Source organism: Cricetulus griseus, chromosome 2 (assembly GCF_003668045.3).
Source record: "Cricetulus griseus strain 17A/GY chromosome 2, alternate assembly CriGri-PICRH-1.0, whole genome shotgun sequence".
In the NCBI taxonomy this organism is placed as follows: Eukaryota; Metazoa; Chordata; class Mammalia; order Rodentia; family Cricetidae; genus Cricetulus; species Cricetulus griseus.
The window spans coordinates 444,499,102-444,521,438 of NC_048595.1; the positions used below are offsets into that span (position 1 = coordinate 444,499,102).

Here is a 22,337-nt window from a genome sequence, read left to right on the forward strand (position 1 = left end):
GGTGCACACACTACTGTCAGTGTGAGCCCCGCCACCACCCTGAATCCTGATGCCTGGATGAAGGGCAGGGCCCTTGATGACAATGCTAAAGGGCCTTGGAGTCAGAACCTTCTCCTGTGCCTTTCCAGTCAGTAGAGAGGCCGTGAAGTATGGTCTGAAGAGTATCCATGTCATGTCTGTGCGGTGTGGAGACAGCCTGGGCTGAGAGGGAGCTCAGACCCAGCTGCTTCTCTGGAGGGGGAGGGGCTGGTCAAGGTGGAGGGAGAGGCCCGGGATAGCTGGATGCTGAGTGTAACTGCTCCTGATGGGTTCTGGGACTTGAGGTTTGGTTTCTGGTTTTCCAAATGGACCCATGGTATGGAAATTCCCCAGATTCGGAAGGGAAGAGTCCCTTTGCCGAGACCACCTCGAGGTCACCCTCATCTGCCTGGCAAGGACACACATTCCTCACTGAGTTCTTTTGCCGAGACTTACAGAGAAGCTTGCCGGGCAGAGACTGTAAGGGATCGTAGAACCTTCTCAGAGCTATACATTCACCCCTGTTCTCACCGACCCAAGGCTAAAGTCAGAGATCCCATCCTGAACACCAGCACTCTCTGCCAACCACAGTCCTGTGCAAAGCCAGCCGCCTTACCCAACAGCCTGGACACAGCCCAGCTGGAGCCTAGCAAGGGCTGACCTTCCTCCACACTCCCTGTCTGATCCTTCCCACTCTGGGAATGAAGCTGCCTGCACCCTTCTGAGTTGCCTAAGTCTCGGGACTTGCAGACCTCCTCACATACATACCCTGTTAGGTGCATCTCATATAAAATTGGCCAGGGCACATCCCTGTGCCAGCCGTGAGGAGCCATGGCTTGTTCACACCCCGCCCCTCTGGTCCTAGCCGGCTGGAGACATATGTGGGGACCAACAGGGCCTAGGCTTGGGGGGGGGGGTCGGGGAGAGCTCCACATGAGCCTTACAACCGTACCTGGAGGCATTAGAAATAAATACTTATAAACAGAACACAGTCTTATAGTTAATGTCTCGGAGGACTGTTTCAACACCACTAACTAATGTATATTAATTATAAGTCTGTCTATGCTTAAAAAAATATTAGAACAGCGGCAATACCCTGGGTGTTTTACTCTCTGACCTTCCTGGCATTCTGAACTTCCCACCAGAGCAATTTTGGAAGAAACAACACCACACACGACCTCTGGGGGCACAATTCGCCATGTGGTATAGGCCTCCCGCCAGAGGCAGGGTTGCTGGGCCCAGCACAGGTGTCCCCTGGTGGGGGAAGGGCTGAGTGGCAGATGACAGGACAGATGATGAGGACAGGGGAGTGGTCTGGGCCACTGGATATCCGGAAGGCTTCAGCTCAGACCCTCATCTGCGCAGATCTCCTTCGGGAGAGCTTGGACCTGCAAGGGTGCGGACAATGAAGCTATAGTCAGGAGTTGACCCCGGGGCCTCCAGCAGCCAGAGGCAGCTCAGCAGACTCCCATACCACACCACAGCCTCCTGTCTTCTTCAGCCCCTTATACACACAGAGACTTGATATCTGACCAGTGCTTTTGGGGGGCACCCTAACCCTCCCCCTAGCCCTTCATCAAGTCTGCGATATGGAAGAGGTGGGATCCCATCCAAAAGAGCCTGGGTCCATCTGCTAGAACCTTCATTTAGAAAGTCTTCCAGCTGACTTATTGCATGAGCAGTAATTACAGAAACGGGTACCAGCATACTCAAGAATGCCCCAGCCCCAAGAGCATGGAGCCCCACGTGTGTTCCAGCCCTCTTCCATCTCTCGGCCCAGCACATACCGAATGGTCCCAGCCAGGAGCGGGTTGAAGGCATACAGCCAGTCGTGCATGTCCTTGTCACTGTTGGCCTGCAGCAGGATGCCACGGTGCTCAGTGCACACGGCAAATGTGTTGGGTGTCTGAAAAGGGAAGCTGCTGGTGAGAAGGCTCTCTGGGGACACGGCCACTTCCATTCCTAGGAAAGGGCCCTTTGGAAAGCTTTAAGAGTTGGTAGGTGGGAGAGAAGGCTAGCCTTCCACAGCACAGCACCCCGCCCCCTGGGGGAGGGGGAGGGGGAGAGGAGGGAGTGGGACTAGCTTCTCTGTAAAACACACACTTTGTCCTGACCCCACAGGCATGCGGCTCCATTCTGGAAACCTCTGGGGTCAGGAAACTTGTTCCAGGTCTGTTCGTGCTGCTCTGTATCCCCTGGGAAATGACTGTGACCTTCATGTACCTGGGACCCTGGCTGAAGTGTCCCATTCAGCCATGCCCTCTGTGCTGGTTGTGTCTAGTAACTAGGTTCACATAGCTTGCTCTCGCCGCAGGGAATAAAATATCCAGCAGGCACTGTAGCCTCCTTCCACAGGCTTGGAGAGCCTCCCTTCCAACCAGCTACGAGGAGCTGGCTCCCACACTTCTAGGGCACTGTTGGCTTCTGGAAGGCCATGGGTTAATGCCTTGGAAATGAGAGGTTATTGGGACTGTGAGGTTCTGTCTAACCTGCCAGGGTTCTTGGGAACCCCAGGACAGGATCTAGCTGTTGGCCATTGTGTGAGCAAATGGCAATACTTGCTACCACCAGTAGTTACCAGGGCAGGTCAAGGGCTATAGCCCAAGAGGGGACAGTGGACACCTTCTTTGGTGGACTCAGTACATCTGAGCTGGGCCCTAGCCGCACCTTGAGCATGGCCTGCTGGTCCTCGCTGTACTCCACCTGGGCAGTGGAGAGGTTGAGCACAAATCTCTCTACGGAGTCCTTGTCACTGTTGTACATGTAGGCATAGGGTCGCCGCACCACAACAAAGCGTTTGGCCCAGCCAGCCGTGTGTGGTTCCAGGAAGTGCAAGTACCCCTTCTTGGAGACAATTGGGCTGTGAGATAGAGAGACATCTTTTGGCTCAGGAACCTTGGGTAGTCAGTTGGGATAGGTGAGCCAACACGGGGGCTCACACTCTATTTCCCTGTACTAGGCCCTCAGGAAGAAAGGAAGACCAGGTATGAAGGGGTAGTTGACAGATTGCTTTGGGAAATCTAAGAACAGGAGGAAAAAAGCTAACGTTCCAGAGCAGTTACCCAGTGCTCAGTGTCCACTAGGTCCCCATCTCTGTCCCATTCACCTGCCCTCTTCTCTCTGATTGTGACCTGCTCTGTTCTCAAGGGCCAGAAGGGCCTGTCTGCCTTGTCCATAGGTGAGGGGGTCCCCTGGCACTAGGCTCTACCCTGCACACACGTCAGGGTTGGGTGCCTGTTGCTAGACAACTTCTGATTGAGGCAAGAACCTTTCATACCTGACTCGGATCTCTTGGATGTCAGGGACCAGCAGGCGCTGGGGCTCCTTGTCCACCTCTGTTGCCCGAGCTGGAGAGGGAGTCTTCTTGGAATCGATTTCTGGCAGGAGCTCGGGCTCTGGGCTGGCGGGCCGGGAACAGGGCTGGGGGGTCCTGGAAATGCAAGGTAATGTTGTTTTCTGCCAGGGTTCTTCAAGGGACTGTCGTTCCCTGGAAATGTCCTCCTCAGAGCTGCTGGGGGAAAGTCCAGGGACTGTCTGTCTGAATCACAGGAGGAGTTCCCGGGTTTCAGAGTCCACCTGGCTCCAGGGCTGCTGGGCTGAGTGAGGAGGTTCCACAGCCACTGTGGCCCAGCCAGGGTAGGCTCTGCTTTGCTGGGGAGATAGCTCTCCCTTCTTCAGGACATTCTCCAGTCTCTGCCCTGGATAAAAGCCCACACAGCTTCCCTTCCTCTCTAAAATCACCACTGTTGCTCAGTGGTGCCTCTGTGTTCTTGGGGCATAGCAGTAGACTGCCAGGACAGGGCAAGGTGACTCGTGACGAGTGAGTGCTCAATGCCTTCTATTTGCTTCTTTGTTTTTGTTTGATTTTTTAATTGGAAAGTCCAAAACATTCTTTAAAAAAATTCTTTTTAAAAAAAGAAAGAAAGAAAGAACAAAGGGCTGGAGAGAGATGATTAAGAGCACTGGCTGCTCTTGCAGAGGTCCTGAGTTCAATTCCCAGCAACCACATGGTGGCTCACAACCATCTGTAATGAGATCTGGTGCCCTCTGCTGGCCTGCAGGGATACATGCAGACAGAACACTGTATACATAATAAATGAAAATTAAAAAAAAAAAAAAAAAGAATGAAAATGGCCAGAACTCTTAGCAATCAGTGATGTTACAATGGAGTGGAGTTTCCTTTCCACAGGCATGGCAGCCTCAGCCTCAAGTTCTGTTCTACTACCTTTTCTCCATTGTGTATGTTATGAGCCCTATCCCTGGAAAGGGGGTTTTGTTTCTCGGTTTATTCACTAACATATCTTTCATTTGTGCTAGCAGGGAGCTTGAGGGCTCAGTGTGGCTGTGTGGGCTAGATGGACTCAGGTAGTCCAAGAAGGTCAGTGCCTCCTCCTGCCAGGCCCTGCCTTTCCCTGAGGCCCCCTCACCCACTATATCCATTTCCGATTCCCAGCGATTACCACCAATTGGCTTAAGGTGTTATAGAAGCTTTCCCAGTAAGTGCAGAGCCCACTCACCTCACATCAGTGGCACCATAGCGTCCTTCAATCAGAGAGGGGCAGGTGGAAGAGGGAGTGAGCGTAGCTGCGCCCAGAGGGGACATGGATGGGTCCCGCATCAGGGTGACAGACATCTCAGACAGCTGTGGAGACAGAAAGCCTTTCTCAGGTGGACCCTTAGGCCTTGAGGAGGATGGGCCTGGCCTGCGTTTAACTTTCTGTTGAGAGTGCCCTCACTCCCGCTTTTCCCAGCTCAAGGTGCTTGTTGCTTTTGTACCCCTGGTCTTCTTCTAACTCCTACACAGTCCCAACTATTCCTCCTAGGGCTTCAGACTACCCTGGCCTAGGTGGGTTCCCCCTTCAGAGGCTGTGGGGGTGGGGAATGGGGCATGAACTTCTGGAGTTGGTAGAAGCCTGCAGGACAACAGTCCCGAGGAAAAAAGATAACATCAAGAGCATAGGAAGAGAGCAGAAGACAGGGCCTGGGTAGACACCATGTGGTCTGGGGTGGTCTGGGTCAGGCCCTCACTCACACCCCAGCCTCCTTCGATCCCAGGCCCAGGGAAACCAGCTGTTGAGCTGTGAGGTACCTCACTAGGCAGTGGGAGCTGAGATCCTAAGAACACCCTCCTTGCCTTTGCCTGGCAAGACCAGGATCACCCCTGACTATAGGCATCTGGGGCCTGTACCTACCTTGCTCTCGCTGGCACTGATACAGACGTGACTGTGGGTGTACTCTCTGTTGAACGTGTGCATGAGGAGGCGTAAGCACTGTAGACAGAGAACATGTGGTCACACCTGCATTGATGGCAGCACGGGGCCTCCACCCACCCTGCTCCAAACTGTCAGATGGGAGTTGCTGAACAATAGCAGCCTGCTGGGGGAAAGGGGGGCAGCACCTCCATCCAACCATGGGGTGGGACAAGCTAAGGTGGGAACTCACACACTGTGCTTTCAGGAAGTCTGTGACTTAGCATCACCTAAAGACACGATGCCTCCCTCGTGGCTTGTATAGCAACGAGGATTGGCTCTGCATGGAGGCAGCGAGCTAGCTACCCAGCAGTTCATGTATTTAAGAGATGGCAAGTCACTGCTGGGGAGGAGGAGCCTATAAAAGGCCTCAGGCTGAGGGTTCTGAAGGAGAGTAAAGTGGGGTGAGGTAGCAGGCAAGGGACTAACTAGCCCCTAACGCCTCCCCGACCAAGCAACTGGCAACTCAGACTGGAGTTGGCCACAGACCAGGCTGGGCCACTGCCATAGCCACAAAACCCGACAGTCCAGCTTACCTTGACAGCCAGTTCCCTCTGCCTCTCATTGGGGGCCTCCAGAGGGGATGGCTGACCCTCGGCTGACAGTGGGGATGAGGCACCTGAGGAGCTCCGGGACTCAGAGTCCTCACTGGAGGCTAGAGACAGTGCCTCCGGGCCAGGCCGCTGGGTGGTCTCCAGCTTCTCCCGTAGGAGCAGGTAGTGCCGGGTCTTCTCCACCTGCCAGGGGAACCAAGGTGAGAGACGGCACCAGCCAGAGCAGGTGGCCAATGACCCTGCATAGCAGCAGCAAGGTCTTCTGGTAAGGTGTGAAAAAGTCTTCCCTGACCAAGTTTTTTTTTATTTTTTTTTTTAATTTTTTTTTTATGACCGGTAACCTAAGGGACACATTGCTGGCAGCACTCAGAAGACCCAGGCAAGACAAGCCTGGTGGTCTCCTTCATAGTTAGCCATGCTCATGATGCTCGCGGGCCCTGTCATGGGCAGGAGGGAACTTTGCTTCTGTATCCCACTTCCCATGTGCACCCTACCGATAGACCCAGCAGTGCCAGCTCCAGAGGGTGGGTTCCTGGCTTCACTTGGGCTTCATTCTGGGTCACAGCTCTAGCCAGCTGCACCTGCTTACTCCCGGAGTCCTGTGCTCTTCGCTCCTCGGTGGCTCTCACACTCACCTCCTGCAGCAGGCTCAGTTTCTCCAGCTCCCACTGGTGGTCCAGGATCAGGCTGTCACTCCGAGGCCTCCAGCCAGCCAGGTTCTCCTCACCCCGGACGTAGGCTACTGATGTGTCCAGGACCCGCCGGCGACGGCGCTGCATTCCTGCATAGGGATTGACACTCTAGCATTCTGACAGAAAGACATCAGGCTTCTCCAAAGTTCTTTCCTTTATGGGTTCAAGATCGGCTCCCCGGGCCTCACCCATAAAAGCTGTCTAACGGTCCCTTTCCCATGATACTATGACGTAAGTGGCCACAGCAGCGAGCTACTTGACTCCTACCCACCCTCCCATCTGAGGATGTTCTGGAGGCTGGAGGGAAAGCACTTGCACTCTGCAGGTGAGGCTCCCAACTTAGCAAAAGTCAAGGCAAGGAGAGTGAAGGCTAAGTTAGCCCCAGCAGAGAGCAGTCAGGACAGTGTCCTACCTGGGCTACCTGCATCGGCCACGTGGCAAAGGCTGAGCTCGTACACACCAGTCACACGGTTGCTGAGGGAGCAGAAGGAGAGGTACGTCTTTAGTCAGCACAGCTATGGGACAGATCACCACCCTTGATGCATTGTGGGCACAGATCTCATCACAGGCCTAAGGCAGGTAGCCTGTTTCAGGTTGTGGTATGTCACATCCTGAGCTGAGGTCCCCATGCCAGTCTTCGGGTTTAGATCAAGACCCCAAGGGACCTCAGCTTTGTGAGCTAAATAGCCCTTCTGGAAGCTGGAGCTGCTTGGGGAGTTGGGGAACACAGAGACATGAAAACATTTGCCCCACCCCACCCCACCCCAGATCCTCAGCTGTTGTGAAATATTCATTTACACTGTGTGAAGATACGTCACCGTGACTGGTTTAAGAAAAAGCTAAACAGCCAATAGCTAGGCAGAATTTTCAGGGCAGAAAATACTGGCAAGAGAAGGAGCAGCTGAGGAAGCATGGCATGTGGGAGATGAGGTAACAAGCCATGAACCACATGGTAGCATGTAAATTAACAGAAATGGGCTAATTAAAGTTACAGGCTCTAGTTGAAGATAAGCCTAAGCTATTGGTCAAGCTTTCATAATTAATAAGAAGTCTGTGTGAGGTTATTTGGGAGCTGGCTGGTGGGACAGAGAAAGACTTGCTACACTCAGTGCCAGGTGTCGTCAGTCCCCTAAGGTCCCCACACCTCACACCCCACTCCTGTACTTATGATACCAATGCCACCAAGGTCACCAACATAACCCTCTCATGAAGATGGGCCTTGATAACTACTGAGTCCTGATGCCCAAGCTACTCTTTTTGGCTGTGCCCAGAGTTGGCCCAGACCCTGGTTCCATGTGGAAGATTAGTGGCCTGCACTGAGCTGCACAGAGCTGGTTCAGGCTCTCTCAGTGAGGCTACAGTAAGGGGCAAGAATAGAGGGGGATCCAGTGTCTGAGACCCAACATTCTTGGGCCTTTCAGTGTCCAGAAAGCCACTTAACTCACCCCCTCTCCCCCCACACACACATTCAGCTTTTCTGAGCGGCAAGCAGACCTAAGGGCAGACATCCCTAGGGTAGAGTTACTGGGCACCCATGAGGAGGCTGGTGTCCATAGGCCTCTCTCCTTCCCATGGAGAATAGCGGGTTCCCGCATGCCTGCTTGGCGTGACGCATGTCCCCTACATGTGCTTCCACTGGCCGCCAGGGGCAACTGAAGACAGGGAGTTGGAGGGTTTGTGGTTGGTCCTCACTCCAGCTTATGTCCTCACAGGACATAAGTCTGTGCTGTGGAACTCAAGGGGTTCTTGATACAGGAGTGTCTGTCTACTGAGGACACCCAAGACTGTTCTTAAGTCTAACATTGTTTCCGCTTGCCCAGGGTGGGAAGGGGTGGTCCTCCCCTATCCCTTTGGTGAGTTCCCTCTTTAAAGCAGCCCCCCCCCCCCGTCCACCCTAGTGAGCTCACCCTTCTGTGGCCCTCAGGCTCCCACTACCAAACAGGTTGCGAATGGAGCGTGAGGCCGGCAGCTTGGCATCACGAGAGTAGAAAACCATACAGAAGTCCTTGGTGATGACAGCTGGCTGGGTGCAGTTCTCCATCTGTGACAGATGACAGAGGTCATGAGCATAGAGATGGTCCAGAGTGCCTAGGCCCCCGCTCAACCAGGCGCAATGTCCATCCTTCCCTACCTTCCTCTAGGACACAAGAACTACTCACTGAAGCCTGCTAATGCCTGCTTCTGACGCTGGGCAGAATCCTAGGGAAGAGAGCCAGGGCTCTGCCCCTCATTGCTGAAGACAGAGGCTAACAAGGGGCACTAGACCTACTCTGCTCTCTGGCTGTATAACCATAAACCAGGGGCAGAGCCTGAAATCTTGTACATCAAGGCTGAACTTGTCCACTCTCACTCTTGACTCTAGAAGGTCACAGCAAATTCCTTTCTGTTGATGCTGGCTACCTCCAGCTGTGCATGGTGGGCATTCCACAGCAAATGTGATACCCAGGGTGATCTGTCTCTCCGGAGAAGCAGTGCCCTTTATGTGCAAGGCTCCCACCATCTCCAAATGTCTTCTTGGATGCTGTGCCCAAGTGGAAGCACTCACATTCTGGTCTCTACCTGTGCCTCAGAGAAAGGCCACAACACACTGGCCATAGCTTGGTGGCTGTAGGCCTACGGGGAGGAGTGGCAGTAAAGGGCTTCTATTTTTGTACTTTCTGGAATATTGATGTAATGTCTAGTGATGATGCAGCCATGCTGTAGTCTCAAAACTGAAATCCACACACTAGAGAGATAGGTGTCTACTAATTTTGAGCATTGCTATTAAAGGCATCTGGGTTTACTCAAGGACTTGAGGCATTCTCTGAGAACAGAGTGGGGTCACCAGACTCAGTGTCACTTTGCAAGGCCCTGGAGCTATGGGGTGGGGGTTGCTGTGGACGTGGATATCTTGCCTCAATGTAGGCAGAGAGGGTCATGTAGATTTTCTCCCGGTAAGGGGTGACACGATTCAGCAGGAGAGAGTTATGCATGGAACTGTCCCAGGCTGCTTCAAACTGGTAGAAGGTCCTAGAAGAAAGCAGATGAGGTAAAGGACAACGTGTGGGGTTGCTCTTGGAGGGAATGGGAACATGCAGACAGACACAGATAGAGGAGAGCTGCAGGGAGATCACAGAGTCACAGGTTGGGAAGCTTGGGTGGCACCAAGAAGGGCAGACCCCTCCTCACTCAGACCCAGGACCAAGCAGGGGCCTCCATGGGGCCATTTCCTGCCGGCCCCAGCTTTCTCAGCTCCACAGCGTGGACTGGGAAGAATGGGAGAACCCTCAGAGGACACACCAAGGTTAAGGAGGAAGGGGAGGGAGCTGCCCCAGCCTCAGTCTGAGCAAGGAGGCATCACCAGGGATCTTTAGCCCACCCCTTCCATTGAGACTCGCGTTGCCAGGGGGAGGCCCTGGGGGAGGATGCTTGGAGTGGAAACAGTGGCCTGTGATCTGCATCCCATGGGCTCCTGACAGCAGTTCCATGGGAATAGCAACCTTGGGCTTTCATCTATCCCTATCTCCAGCTGGGGTGTCAGCAAGGCTCAAATTTGCCCACGATGGCTCAGGTAGCTATCAAGAGCCTAGGACTTTGCATCTACGATATGGACCCCTGCACTACAATCCCCATGGGCCTCTCCTCTGGAAGATGGCATTTGTTCTGCTTATCCTAACAGAAATCTCCAGGGTTCCCAGGGGGAAATTTGCCTCAGTTCATAGCATGGCCACTCCACAGGCCCACTCCATCCAAGCATCCTCGCTGACACACAGTTCACAGGTCAGGCGGCAGCACACTCTCCCACCACCTCATGGCCAGGCCGTTCAAGGATGCCAGCAGGCTCCCTGAGGTGCCTGGCCATGTGAGGGCCTGACTGGTACTGCCTTTCTTCCTGTATGACATTGTCCAGGAACAGGACATGGGGTCCACAGGTCAGGGACATGGAACAAAGCAGGCTGGACAGGGCCACTGTCAGACACGTCACTAAGGAGAGGTCTAAGGCAAGGAGACAGCGGGTATCCAGAACAGGGCAAAGGGCAGGCAGCACTGGAGGAAAAGGGGGAAGGATAGAGTTGGGGGGGGTTGGAGCAAGCGAGGGCAGGAGAGAATGGTGCCTGTACCTAGTGTCATTTCCGAAGGAAACGCTAAGGGCGCAGCCAGGACACACGCACACACACAGAAGAGAGCGAGACGTCAGAACAGGCCTTCCATGGCCAGCACAGCTGCTGAGGGGCCCCCTGGAGCCCCAGCCCAGCCCCATGGGTGCCCCAGATCCTCATGAAACTGCTTCCAGTTATGACCGCAGAGGTCAGCTATGTCTCTGCTGTTTCCTTGTGGTATGCAGGGCAGTGAAGGCCCCCATTTCATCATGGCGTCCTTCAGAACCAAGGAGCTAACATTGAGTGAGGGGATCACAGGGGTTGTCATGGGGCATCTTAGAGTCAGTGTCACCATTCCAGTGATGCCAGGGTAGGACCATCATCACCGTCACATCTTGCTTGACCTCAAACCTTTATCTATCATCCTTTGCCTTCAAAGCTTCTGAATGGTGTGTGTGTGTGTGTGTGTGTGTGTGTGTGTGTGTGTGTGTGTGTGTGTGTGTGTGTGTAGACAGAGCTCCTCTATGCCCTTGGAAAGAGCATGGCCTCCCAAGTCTGGACGTCCCCCCAGGGACTGAGCCCCAGGCCTGTCCTTGCCTCTCAGCCCTGCGTGAAACATCTAGAGGAATGAGTCTGGCCAGGTTAGTTGTGGTCTTCAAGCTTATCTGGGGTGCTCCTGGAAATAGAGAGGGCTCTGCCAGCTAGCCTAAAGTGGTTCTAGCCCAGACCCAGGTGAGAGAAAACAAAACTGTGGCCTTTGAGTGTATTGGTGGAGGACACTGCAAACCCCAGCAAACTGGAATATCTCTGAAGGCCTGACTGGCAGATGCCTATTTGTGGCAGGTATGACTCCATTTGGACCATTTTCGGTAGCAGGACTGGCCTTTTCACACATTGCCCCATCTTCCAGTGGCCAGATGGCCAACCAGAACAGGCTTCAAAATCAACACAGCCATGAAGCTTCTTGCAAGTCACTTCCAAATGATGGTCAGTCCCTCGCCTTGGAGGTCATCTGCTGTCCTCTGGGGGGCTACACACATGAGGCCACTTCCAAATGATGGTCAGTCCCTAGCCATGGAGGTCATCTGCTGTCTTGGGGGACTGCACACATGAGGCCTTATGACAAGCCTCTATCTATCCTCCACCGGCCATGGCTTAGGTCATGAGACACAGACTGAGGGCCCCAAGGAATGGAGGGTCTGGATCTTCCCAGTGTCCCTGAAGACTCTGCTAAGGGATGTCACCCTGCCCAAGAGTGGACAAGCTGGGGGTGGCATAGGAGAATCGGAGGGGCTTGCACCTTTGTGGGATCCACCAAACATGCAGGCCATTATATGGAACCCATGATCTATTACCATCATCAGTAACTAGGTAGAAAAATAGAATTCAAAGAAGCTGAGGTGGCCTACACAGGAAGGCCCAGGACGACAGCCATCGGGAGGCCCTGGGAAGGTGCAGTGGACTCTCACTCCACATAGAGTTCAGGTACCCCAGGGGAAGCCTGGACCTCCTCCACACAACCTCTCATTCCTTATAGGGTGACAGTTAGCCAATGGCTTGGAGATGGGTGCCCCAGCATTCCCGGGTCAAAATGCACGCCCTGTTGTGAGGCATCGGCAGGGTGGAAGACAGTGTCTAGAGATGCAGCCTCCAGGAGTGAGTGGAACTAAATATGGTTGCCAGGGGTTCTCCACGACTGGGCTCTGACAGCTAAGAGGAAGCAGAGCACGTGCATGCACCTCCTGCTTCTTGTCACACTTTCTAACTCCACAGGCAAGAGACCTTCTCCAGATGCAAATCTCCCCACCCTCAACCCACAGTGGACCAGAACTTTGAGTCCAAACACTCTTTTCTTAGCCACCCAATCTCAGATAGTTTCCTAGAGTATCAGAAAATAGAGCAGCAACTCTCAGATACACTATGAGAACAGTCCAAAACAGCTGAGAGCCTACACCAGAACCACTCAGGAACTTGTTAGGGTGACCACTGAGTCAGAAACTCTGGCTGCTGTCTCCTGTGAGTGGAGAACCTCAGCTGACTCCAAATGGTCTCTGTGATCTGCTCTGCTCCCCATCATCTTGCAGACCCTCCTAACACAGCTGAAGAAACAGGCCTAGGGCAGGCGAAATCCCTCCCAGCCCCACCACCAACTGCTCTGGCTGTTACCCCTAGGGTGCCATCTGAGCCCATGTCTATTGTGCATACTCCCTTGGCTTCCCTATAGACACGGCATTCCTGGAGCACTGTCCAATGGAAAAGATGAGAAATGGCTAATCTGACCATTCAGAAAGTTGGGCAGGTAACATAGGGTCTTCAAAAGGCAAAGGTGGCCAGCAAGCCTCCTAAAGCCAGAATCAGAGCCCAAGGATGCAGTAGCTTGGACCTCCAGGCAATGTCCTGCTCCAACTGGCTTCTTTGCCCTGGAGGGGCGCCAGGAGGCCTACTATGTGATTCTCTTCTCTCCAAGGGGACACAGCTGCCCTTGCAAGCTTACAGACAGGACAGCCTGTGATACAGCACGCATAGTGCTTGAGCAAGGGTGACCCACGTGGTGAGCACTGCCCTCACTACATGAGGGTTGCCCACAGACAGGACAGTGGGTGCTGCGGACAGGCTGCAGGGACCTGGGCAGGTGACTCCATGCCACCACAGGTTTGTAAATTAGAAACATGCCTTTTCCCAGTCTGACCAGAACGATACACCTATGTCCTTGTGAAGGTGGATGCGCTTCTTGCCTGGCCTCCAGAGGGCAGGTCATGCACACATGAGGCCCTACTGAGCACCAGATCCTACTGTCTGTGATGCTGTGAAAGGAAAGAGCACACTGTCAGATTAAAATGGAGTCCTTGTGTCAACTATAGCAAATAATGGATAAAGCCAGGTGGCCATGGAGGGAGGCTTCTCATCACAACTGCCTGCAAGTGACTGTCACAAGACAGTCAAAGCCATGAGCTTGCACAGGCACTGCTGCAAGGACAGCTATCCAGCTTGTCTATTCAACCTACTACTGATGTCTCATGGTGTTGATCACCATAACCAAAGATGACTGTTTCAAAATAACTGATGTAATCCAAAAAAAAACCTTAAAAAAACTTCCTCTTGCTCTTGCTGTCTGAATAAGCCTGTGGGTTATGACAACACGTGTGTTCCCATGAGAGTATGTAAATAAATGTCACTCTTTGTTGATGGCTGTGGAGGTGTATTTAAACCACACTGACTCTGACTTTTAGATCTTGCAGGTGTCCCTGTCACAGAGGGCAAACAAGGTGCACATCAATGAGAGTGCGTTTCCTGAGGATCTGAACACAAAACTTCAGGCCTAAGACTGCAGCCAAAAACCCAGAATGCCTGGGGAAGTATGTTTCTAGAGGGGGAGGCCCAGGTCCTCCAAGGAAGCCACCTCACAGCCTCACATCTGTCACAAGTCCCCAGACTATAGCCAGGGCAGTTCCTTTCCCCATGGGGACTTAATGTCACGACTCATGACAAACTGAGAATAGGGGAATTGCTCCAGTGCTGACCTGGGAGATCCTGTGTAAAAGGTCTAGATGTGACCCCACACAGGCAAGCACAAATCCCACCCACAGCTCCAGGTCTGATTGCCCAGGACTGACGGTGACCACATGCAGCTGGACCCTCTCCCAGGACAGTAGCACAACCAGGCTGAGTGGCTGCCACCAAAAACATCCTGGGAGTCTGCACCAGCCACCTTAGCAAGCTACACTCCAAACCCTCCCTGCAGGTTAATGGTGGCTCTCCACCCCTGACAGGATCCTGATCATCCTGGCTTACTTTCCCCACTCTTCAAGGTCACTTGTGGGTTCCTTCGAGCATCCCATAGTTTGGGGGAACTACGAAGTTAGAACCGGAAGCCGTATTCACCAGATCAAGACAGGGAAAGGGAAGATCTGAGATAAGCAGGTGAGGGGCTGCCTAAAGGAGGGTGTTGCTGAGCAGGGAGCTTGTCAAGGATATGGGCTGAGGAGCTGGGGTGACAAGCAGGCCAGATTGGGGGGGTGCACATTTGCAGAGAGCTTCTCCCTGATACACAGACCATAGGAATGTTAGGAACCCAGAAGAGCAGAGTGTGACTCAATTCAAGGTCTATCTGGTAAGTACTGGGGCGATAGATAGCCCAGTAGAGGCAGCCAGAGCTGGTAATGGCTTCTGTACCCATGACTCCCCGGTCCACACCACCAGGCTGTCTGAAGTCACTATCCTTGGAGGAGGAGGACCCTGGCCAGACCTCCCTTTAGGGAAATCCTGGTCAGTTGCCCCTGACTGTCCTCTTGTATTCATGGATCCCTTTCTAGTCTCAGCCTGGTTGAACTCCTCCTTCCTGGCGCTATCTCTCCATTGGGCCCACCCCTCATCAAGGAGGTTCAGGAGACAGGTCCTGATGCAAAGCTCCTTGTTACGCTCTCCCCCCACTCACCCCACTCCAGGGGCTCAAGGCAAGGACAAAGCCTGCTCAGTTAGCAGCTGCAGTGGGGATGGGGTCAATGAAGACCCAATAGGCTTTGGGTCTCTGGACCTACAGTTCCTAATGTCAAGTCAGATGCAGCTCACAGCACTGGAGGGATGCCTGAAACAGTTAATGCTATTCACAAATGTATTAAGGGAGATATACAGGAAATAGGCTTCCATGAGACCCTGCGTCTGGCCTTCCTCAGGAGGCTAGAGAACTCTTGGAGCATTAGAAAAATAAAAATGAGTTCTGAAGCCAGGTAGATGAAGAGAGCCAAGATCCAGCTGCTTCTCTACTTCTTGTGGACGCTGCAGAAGGGCCTGGCTTTAAAGGATCTGTTGCCCCTTATGCTCATCCAGGAGAACCCCATAACTCAGGGCAGGCAGGGTATGAAGCCATTGGAAGGAGCACAGGATGGGCGTAAGGTCAGATTGTCTTTTAAAATGTGGCTAAGTCATAAATACCCATGCTAACACTCCACAACTTTCACAGAGTCCCTGTGTGTGGCCCACAGTGTCTTGGTTTCATCCCTCAGTGGTTAGGATAAAAACCACAAATTTTCTCAGGAGCTCTGCATTTTTATATCAAATGCCACTGTCAGTGACAATAGTGGGAGACTTCATGTTCGGTATGAACTGAGACATTTGCATGAATCAGCTAATTCATCACAGCCAGCCGCTATCATGACTCTCCATCCTCAGGGAAGAAGTAACCTCCAGAAAGTTCTGACACGTACATGTCCCTCTTTAGTTAGGTCTAGCTCAGCTGTGTGGTTCCTGGGTCACATGGGATAAGACTCCTCCCATTCATGACCATGATGGCGTCACTGGCCACTACAATGGGTCCCCGTCCTGTAGAACTGGATTTGGGAGGAAGCTAAAGTTCCAGACTAAGGACTTCCTTCCTTCCTTCCTTCCTTCCTTCCTTCCTTCCTTCCTTTCTCCCTTCCTTTTTCTCTCCCTCCCTCCCTCCCTTCCTTCTCTCTCAAGCCCCAGTCCTGTTACTAACACATTTATTTTCAGAATAAATGGGAGGGACCATTCCAGGAAGGTCAAACCCCAGAGCATAAGCAGGAGCTCATGAAACTTGTGGGCTGAGGAAGGACCAACAAAGATGAAGCTGCCAGCTCCCTCCTCTGCATGGTGCCAGGGTCTCTTTGCTCACCCAGAAGCCCCATGGAGGCACTAGATGTTTGTAGCTGGAGCTATCTTGTCCAGTTTAAAAGACCTCTCAAACGCAGAGACCACCAGCAGACGGAAGCCCAGGTCTATGGGGTCTCAGCAGAGACTTGCCTCCAGAGCCAGCCCAATGCCACCTCCTCCAGTGAGCCCACCTAGCTGATCTTGGTAGGGAGAAATGCTCAGGCTTGACAGGGATATGTCCCCTGCTTGAGTGTGGCCACGACTTGAGTTGTCTCTTGATGAGTTTTCTGCCTCATTTAGTCCCAGGTCCCCAGGGAGTGTCCACTCGGCTCATGGCCCATAGTATCATGTAAAAAAGATCTGGTCAATAACTCAGATGTGTCCCACACCTATGGCCCAGGGAATATGCTTCAGAGAAACACAGCTTCATAACCCTATGGAGCCTCCTTCTGGGGCCCTCACTCCCATGTACCCAGGCAAGACGGCAAATGAACACTATCTGCACTGACCATTACAACCATGACCCGCCAAGGATGCAACCTAGACCCTACATGGGTGGTGCAGCTTAAAGGTTCAAGTGTTCATGACTTTAAGAAAGCTGATCCACAGGACAGATAACCACCAGGAAACTCTGGTCACCGTCCTGCAAGTGCCCAGAAGGTGATGCCTTGGTCTTCCATTCAGAACAGCCCAAAGTTTTTCCTGGACCCAGTGAGGACTCAAGACCTGGAGGTTGTCCTTTCCTAGTGATCACTGAGTCCCAACACAGGCCAGTGTGTTCAGGGACTTCCTCCAGCCAGGTAAAAAGAAGCCTCAGCAATCTCCCCACCAGGACTCAGCACCCATAAGTGAGTCTCAAATGGGCACAAGCCACATTCAAAAGCCTGTTTGTTGGCCTTCTCATGGAGTTAGTGCCTGCCACTTCCAAAAGCCAAGGCCGAGGCCATGGCTGGAGTAGTGAGGCTAGAGTGATGTCCCTCTTGCTGACTTGTTCTAGAAAGGGCTCCTGGGCAGCTGTAGAGCACATGGGAGCTCAGAGTCTCCTGGCAGTGGGTCCTGTCTGCCCCTTCCCCATGCTCCAGGCTCTGCCTGCTATGGCCCCTTGCAGGAAGTGGCTGGCCCTTGTGAGCTGGTGCAGCCCAGCAGCCGGGTTGTCCAGCCTACATGCAGGAGATATCTGCACCTGCTGTGGCCAGGCTAGAGGTTGGCATAGAAGGCAAGGCTGGGGTGGGAGGAGCAGGAGGCCGGCCAGTGTCTACAGAGGCAGAAAACTACAAAAGCAGCCGAAATCAGGAGTGAAGGCTGGAGGAGGCAGGAGAGACTCAGCCAGGAATGTGGGGCTGGGGCAGGAAAATAAAAATAAAACCAGAACGCTACTCCAAGGAAATGAAATTAAAAGGAGGGAGAAACAGGAAGGAACGGTGAGCAAGGTTATGAGTTGAAAAAGCTAGAAATTAAAAGTTTAGGGTTGTGTAGGTGACCAGGGAAGGAGGAGGGAAGGTAAGAGGCTGAAATCAAACCAAGGGACAGAAATGGTACCTAGGTATGTCCGAATCAAGAAACTGCCTGCAAAACACAAACAACCACACGTTAGTGAAGGCTGCAGGTGGGCAGCGGGACAGCAGGTTAGCAGCAGCAAGCGGCAACGGGGGCAGCCGCCTGAGGCTGGCAGACCCATTCAGGGCTGGGGGCTGCAAAGCAGGGACCATGGAGCAGGGAGAGGCCCAGGTATGGCAAAGCGCATGGTAGCCTGAGGCCCTGGGCAGAGCTAGACCAGGCCCAAGCCTCAGCCTCTGTATGGTGGCTGGTCTCTGAGCAGCCTGGCCATCAAAGTCTCCTAGGATGTCAGCCATGTCCAGGGAACAGGAAGCTGGCCCAGTGGGCCCTGGGGGAGGGAGGTCATGGGCTAAGGAGCGTGCCTGAGGCTTTTCTGGGGTAGGGAGGGCTGGGGTTGCACCAGCGGGAACAGCAAGGGCAGGAGCCAAGCGAGGGGCCTCATCTGTCTTCCCTTCTGGTATCCAGGGCCTCCATCCTAGGTGTGGGGTTGGAAGGGGAATAGGATGGAAGCTAGTCAGTCCAGAGCCAGGGCTGAGGCTGTTTAACCAAAGTTCTGTCAGCTGAGGGACAATGAGTCTTGGCCTCCTAGTTGTCCTCTGCCTAGCCAGGGTCAAAGACAGCTGGGCTGATAGGGGAGTGAATGACAAGAAGACACCAGCAACAAGGTCTTCAGTACAAGGAGACAGCTAGAAAGGGAGGCCTAGAAGGCTCCCACTTACCCACTGACCTCTTGGTCCCATCCCTCCCCCTTGGCTCCCAGAATGTCTTGCAGTGGGTGGTCAGAGGTCACGGGGGTTAAGTTACTCCCAGACCCCAAAGCACCTCTTAGCACTCAGTGGCGGACAGGCCCTACCAGCTCCTGCTCCTCCCTCTCGGGCCCTTCACTCCCATGCTTAGGCTTAGGAGCCTATACTATATTAGGAGTCATAAGGCCCTCTGCCTCAGTAGGGTGCATTTGCAGAACAAGAGGAGAAGGAAGACCAGAGGAAGCTCTAGGTCCCAGCTCATGTCATAGTCTGGCTCCCCTCCTACTCCCCAATATGAGCTCCAGCCTATCCCTCACAGTGCCGTCTTCCCAAGAAAATACCTCCAGAAGTGCAGGGTGGGGACCAGACCCACATGTGTACACCCTAGTTTCTGTCCTGTCCTGTCCTGTCCACTCTCTCCACTGCTGCCCAGCCCTGGCTCCCCACTGAAGCTGTCTGTGGTACTTTGGGGAGGACCTCTTCTGGTCCCTCCTCAGGGCCATCAGAAGTGGAGCTCTGGACCCAGGAGCTGGAAGAACCCAGGCCACTCCCAGGACTCTGGGTCCATACAACCCCTCACAGTGGTATGATCCTCCTGCGCCTCTCCAAGGGTGTCACACCCTCAAAAAATGTTTTGCCACAGATAGTCTCATCTATAGCTCCTGGGTCAGCTCTTGGTTCCTTGGCACTGGGTCAGGCTGAGTCACTGAGGAAGAACCAGGCTGGGGCTCAACCCCTGCCAAACATCCACAAATCTTTGGAAGACTGTGTCCCAGGCAATTTTGTCCAGTTGGGCATCCACCCTCACAGGATGACTCTGGCCCTTGGCAGCCTTTGTGTGACCTCTGTCATACCCATGCACCTCAGCAAAACCCTCAGGGCTGCCAAGAACATCTCAGGGGTCCATCACTCTACTGTTCAAGTGAAATGGGAGTTGGGACTCTCTGGAGCTTGGAAAGTGATGAGAAGTGTGTGTTAAGTGGTGACCCACGGTCACGCCTCTGTTCAAGCTGCCAACTCTGTGGACTCCGGACAGCCTCCTTGCTCCCCACCCATCCCCGGGATCCCTGTCAGAGGCTTCAGACCTGTCCATAGCAGTGTGGTCCTCAGAAACCACACTGTGGTAGTCTCCCACCCCATGTCAGCAACCATCCACCCACCAACTCCCAGGGACAGGACTCAGCCCACGCTGGCCCTCATCAGGTGATAGGATGATATGAATGTGTAAACCAGACATGGGGAACATGGAATCAAGGGAGCAGAGAGACTTAGAGGCCACAAGCCACCACTCACTGCTCTGTCCCTCTAGGTGTCAGAAAGAGGGTGTAGGCCTGGAGCTGGCCACGGCATGAGTGGCTGGGTCAGTGAGACCATGGCAGGCTGGCAGGTGACCCATGTGGGGGCTGGTCAGCAGGAGTCATGGTCCTCCCACCCTTCTGTGACTCACCGGTCGTCCTGAGCTGGGTGAACATATCCTGATGACAGGATGTTGAGGGACAAGATGTTGGGGTCAATCAGAGATTCGTCGGTTTCTGGAGTGTTTCTGATGCGACCTGTGGGAAGGGCGGCGGCTGTGTGTCATTGCCCAGGAAGGCTGGCTGTCCAGGTATGCTGAGGCCTCTGCACGGAAGCCAAGGTGGCAGGTGCATTCCCTATCTGACTGTTGGCCAGGCAGTAAAAGACACTAGGGTGGGCAGGGAGGCTGATGGGGACCTGGGGGCTCCTGTGCCATGGCCAGTGTCTCCCTCCTGTCTCCTTCCAGCAGAGGGCTGCATTCTATTCTTCAACTCTAATCACACTTCCTTCCTGGTGGATCTCAGCTGCCCAGCTTAGTGAGCTCAGCGCTTTCCACCTGTGCTACAAGGAGACCTAAGCCAGATGAGGGGAGAGCCTACTCCATTTTACACCTAAAACAACAATAATGAAGGGGAAAGTAGCATTGTCCATGTGTATGCTCTTCGTGCACTAGCCAGTCTTCTGGGCCTAGGAGTCCATCTGTCTGTCTGTGAGGCAGACACTTCATCTCATAATTCCTCAACTTGGAAGCAGCTTCCGGCTCATTTAAAGGAAGCAGGCAGATGGCTCACAAGTCCTCTGCTCTGGCAACAGAGTGGCCAGCTTCCCTCTCTTCCTCTGCACATTCTGGGCAGTCCTGCCGGGTTCCCTGAAGCTCTGCAGCATGAGGATTCTAGGAGGAGGCAATTTGGGGTTTTTCAGCCAGTCCTTTCCTGATGCTAGACTCTCCAGTGCTTGGGATACCATGACAAGGAGGAGTTCAGGGCAAGGAGAGCCTGCCCAGAGCAGATACTCAGCCCTAGGGAACGGGCCTCCATAGAGCTCTCTGCCTGAGGGTCTGATGGCATACTTGGGCAGGACACAAGATGGAGGTGGGGACTGAGCTAGTGTCATCTATATCCGTCACAGGGCCACCTATATGGAGCTCATGGCCACCAGGGTCTCTTGTCTTTCCTCCATTTTGCTCGTCCCTCTGCACAATGTCCACTTCACAGAGCCTAAACGACCTATGCCTTCCAGGAAGGGATTCTAGACTGGGGGGCAGCTATAACCTCAATGGACTCAGTGTTCCCAGCAGTATCTCCCCTACTTCTGTTAGGTCCCCATTGCCACCCCAAAATCAGCAGCTTTTGGTATCTGCATTTTTAGAAGAGGAGAAGAAGGTGAGATTTAAGGCATTCTGGGCTGCCCATCTGAGAGGGGGGACATAGTGGGTGGGACACCACTGGATGACAGCATAGGCAGGCTGGCCCCATTCCAGAGATAGCTTGGTTTGAAAGCCAGGTGCTAGACCTGACCTCAGTCTTGGAATTGGTTCAGTTTGGACTTTCCCCATAGGACACTCTGACCCCTGGTTTCATGCCTTTTCTGATCCCTGACAAAAAACTTGTAAAACACAAGTGTCCATCCTGGTACCTAGACCAACCATTCACAGACCTGTATGTGGGGACACAGGACGATGGGTCAGTCTAAGGACTTCGGTTCTGAGATCCTGCCTACCCAGGACTGGGGAGGAGCTTCTAGATAGATATGTCTCAGCTGCAGGGTAGATAGATATGTCTCAGCTGCAGGGTAGAGGAGCTACGTCCTGGGATGGATATCTACCCACGTCGCCAAATGAAAGTCTGGAGGACAGCTTAGTAAAGCAGAGTTCAACAGAGGAGGTCACAGAGAAAGACAGTGTTCTTGCCCTTCCTAACAAGGTGTGCTGGAGTCCCGACCGCGTAGCCCAGCAGTGTTACTAGCCAAGCTGAAGTTGTCCTGGAGTGAGTGTGGGAGCCCTACTGTCACATGTCTGATGCCATCGAAATGCATGGAGCCTGCCCTGTAAAGCCGAGGACTGCAGTAGTCTTCCACAAGCTAAGGACACTCGGGACTATAGCCACCTCCCTAGACCAGGCAAAGCAGAGAAGGACCCTGCAGTGCCCCAGACAGCATGCTTGTTGCTGGCACACTGATTTCCAGAACTGTGACACCTGGTAGTCTTCTGTTGTCTTAACCATTTAGTTGTGGTTACTGTTTCAAAGACATGGGAAGGGCAACACAGATTAGGTAGAAACTTGGGGCTATAACACAGACCCAGGGTTCTCCCTTTCAGGCAATGGGCTGAGGCACAGAAAGGCTTCGTGACCTAGCCAGAGTCACACAGCACAGGGCAGAACCGTAGTTAGAACCCAGGGGTTTGTCCAAAATAGCCCACTCTTGAGATAACCCCTGCCTGCTCTACGCACCCACAACCAGCTCTCGAACTTCCTTCCAGCGGATGTGGCTTCCTGTCTCATGCAACAGCGTCACGGTGATCCGTCTCTGGATGCCC

The 22,337-nt window shown here is 53.5% G+C and overlaps 1 protein-coding gene across 17 annotated transcripts in view; it reads right to left on the reverse strand.

Moving 5' to 3' along the window:
• Positions 1 to 1,363: 1,363 nt before the first annotated feature.
• Positions 1,364 to 22,337, reverse strand: part of Kif1a (kinesin family member 1A) — a 64,036-nt gene continuing 43,062 nt past the window's right edge. For 7 of the 17 annotated variants that reach the window (XM_035439291.1, XM_035439280.1, XM_035439285.1 and 4 more), the window contains 13 exons: positions 22,252 to 22,336; positions 19,953 to 20,058; positions 9,408 to 9,522; positions 8,421 to 8,554; positions 6,926 to 6,987; positions 6,457 to 6,602; positions 5,804 to 6,004; positions 5,211 to 5,288; positions 4,536 to 4,660; positions 3,296 to 3,448; positions 2,686 to 2,878; positions 1,806 to 1,924; positions 1,364 to 1,406 (listed from right to left, as the gene is read on the reverse strand). In XM_035439291.1, coding sequence (XP_035295182.1) covers positions 1,364 to 1,406; positions 1,806 to 1,924; positions 2,686 to 2,878; positions 3,296 to 3,448; positions 4,536 to 4,660; positions 5,211 to 5,288; positions 5,804 to 6,004; positions 6,457 to 6,602; positions 6,926 to 6,987; positions 8,421 to 8,554; positions 9,408 to 9,522; positions 19,953 to 20,058; positions 22,252 to 22,336 — 1,560 coding nt within the window. Of the gene's footprint in view, positions 1,407 to 1,805; positions 1,925 to 2,685; positions 2,879 to 3,295; positions 3,449 to 4,535; positions 4,661 to 5,210; positions 5,289 to 5,803; positions 6,005 to 6,456; positions 6,603 to 6,925; positions 6,988 to 8,420; positions 8,555 to 9,407; positions 9,523 to 10,613; positions 10,638 to 17,741; positions 17,769 to 19,952; positions 20,059 to 22,251; position 22,337 lie in introns of all 17 variants that reach the window. The other 10 variants (XM_035439289.1, XM_035439279.1, XM_035439278.1 and 7 more) reach the window with 3 other exon arrangements.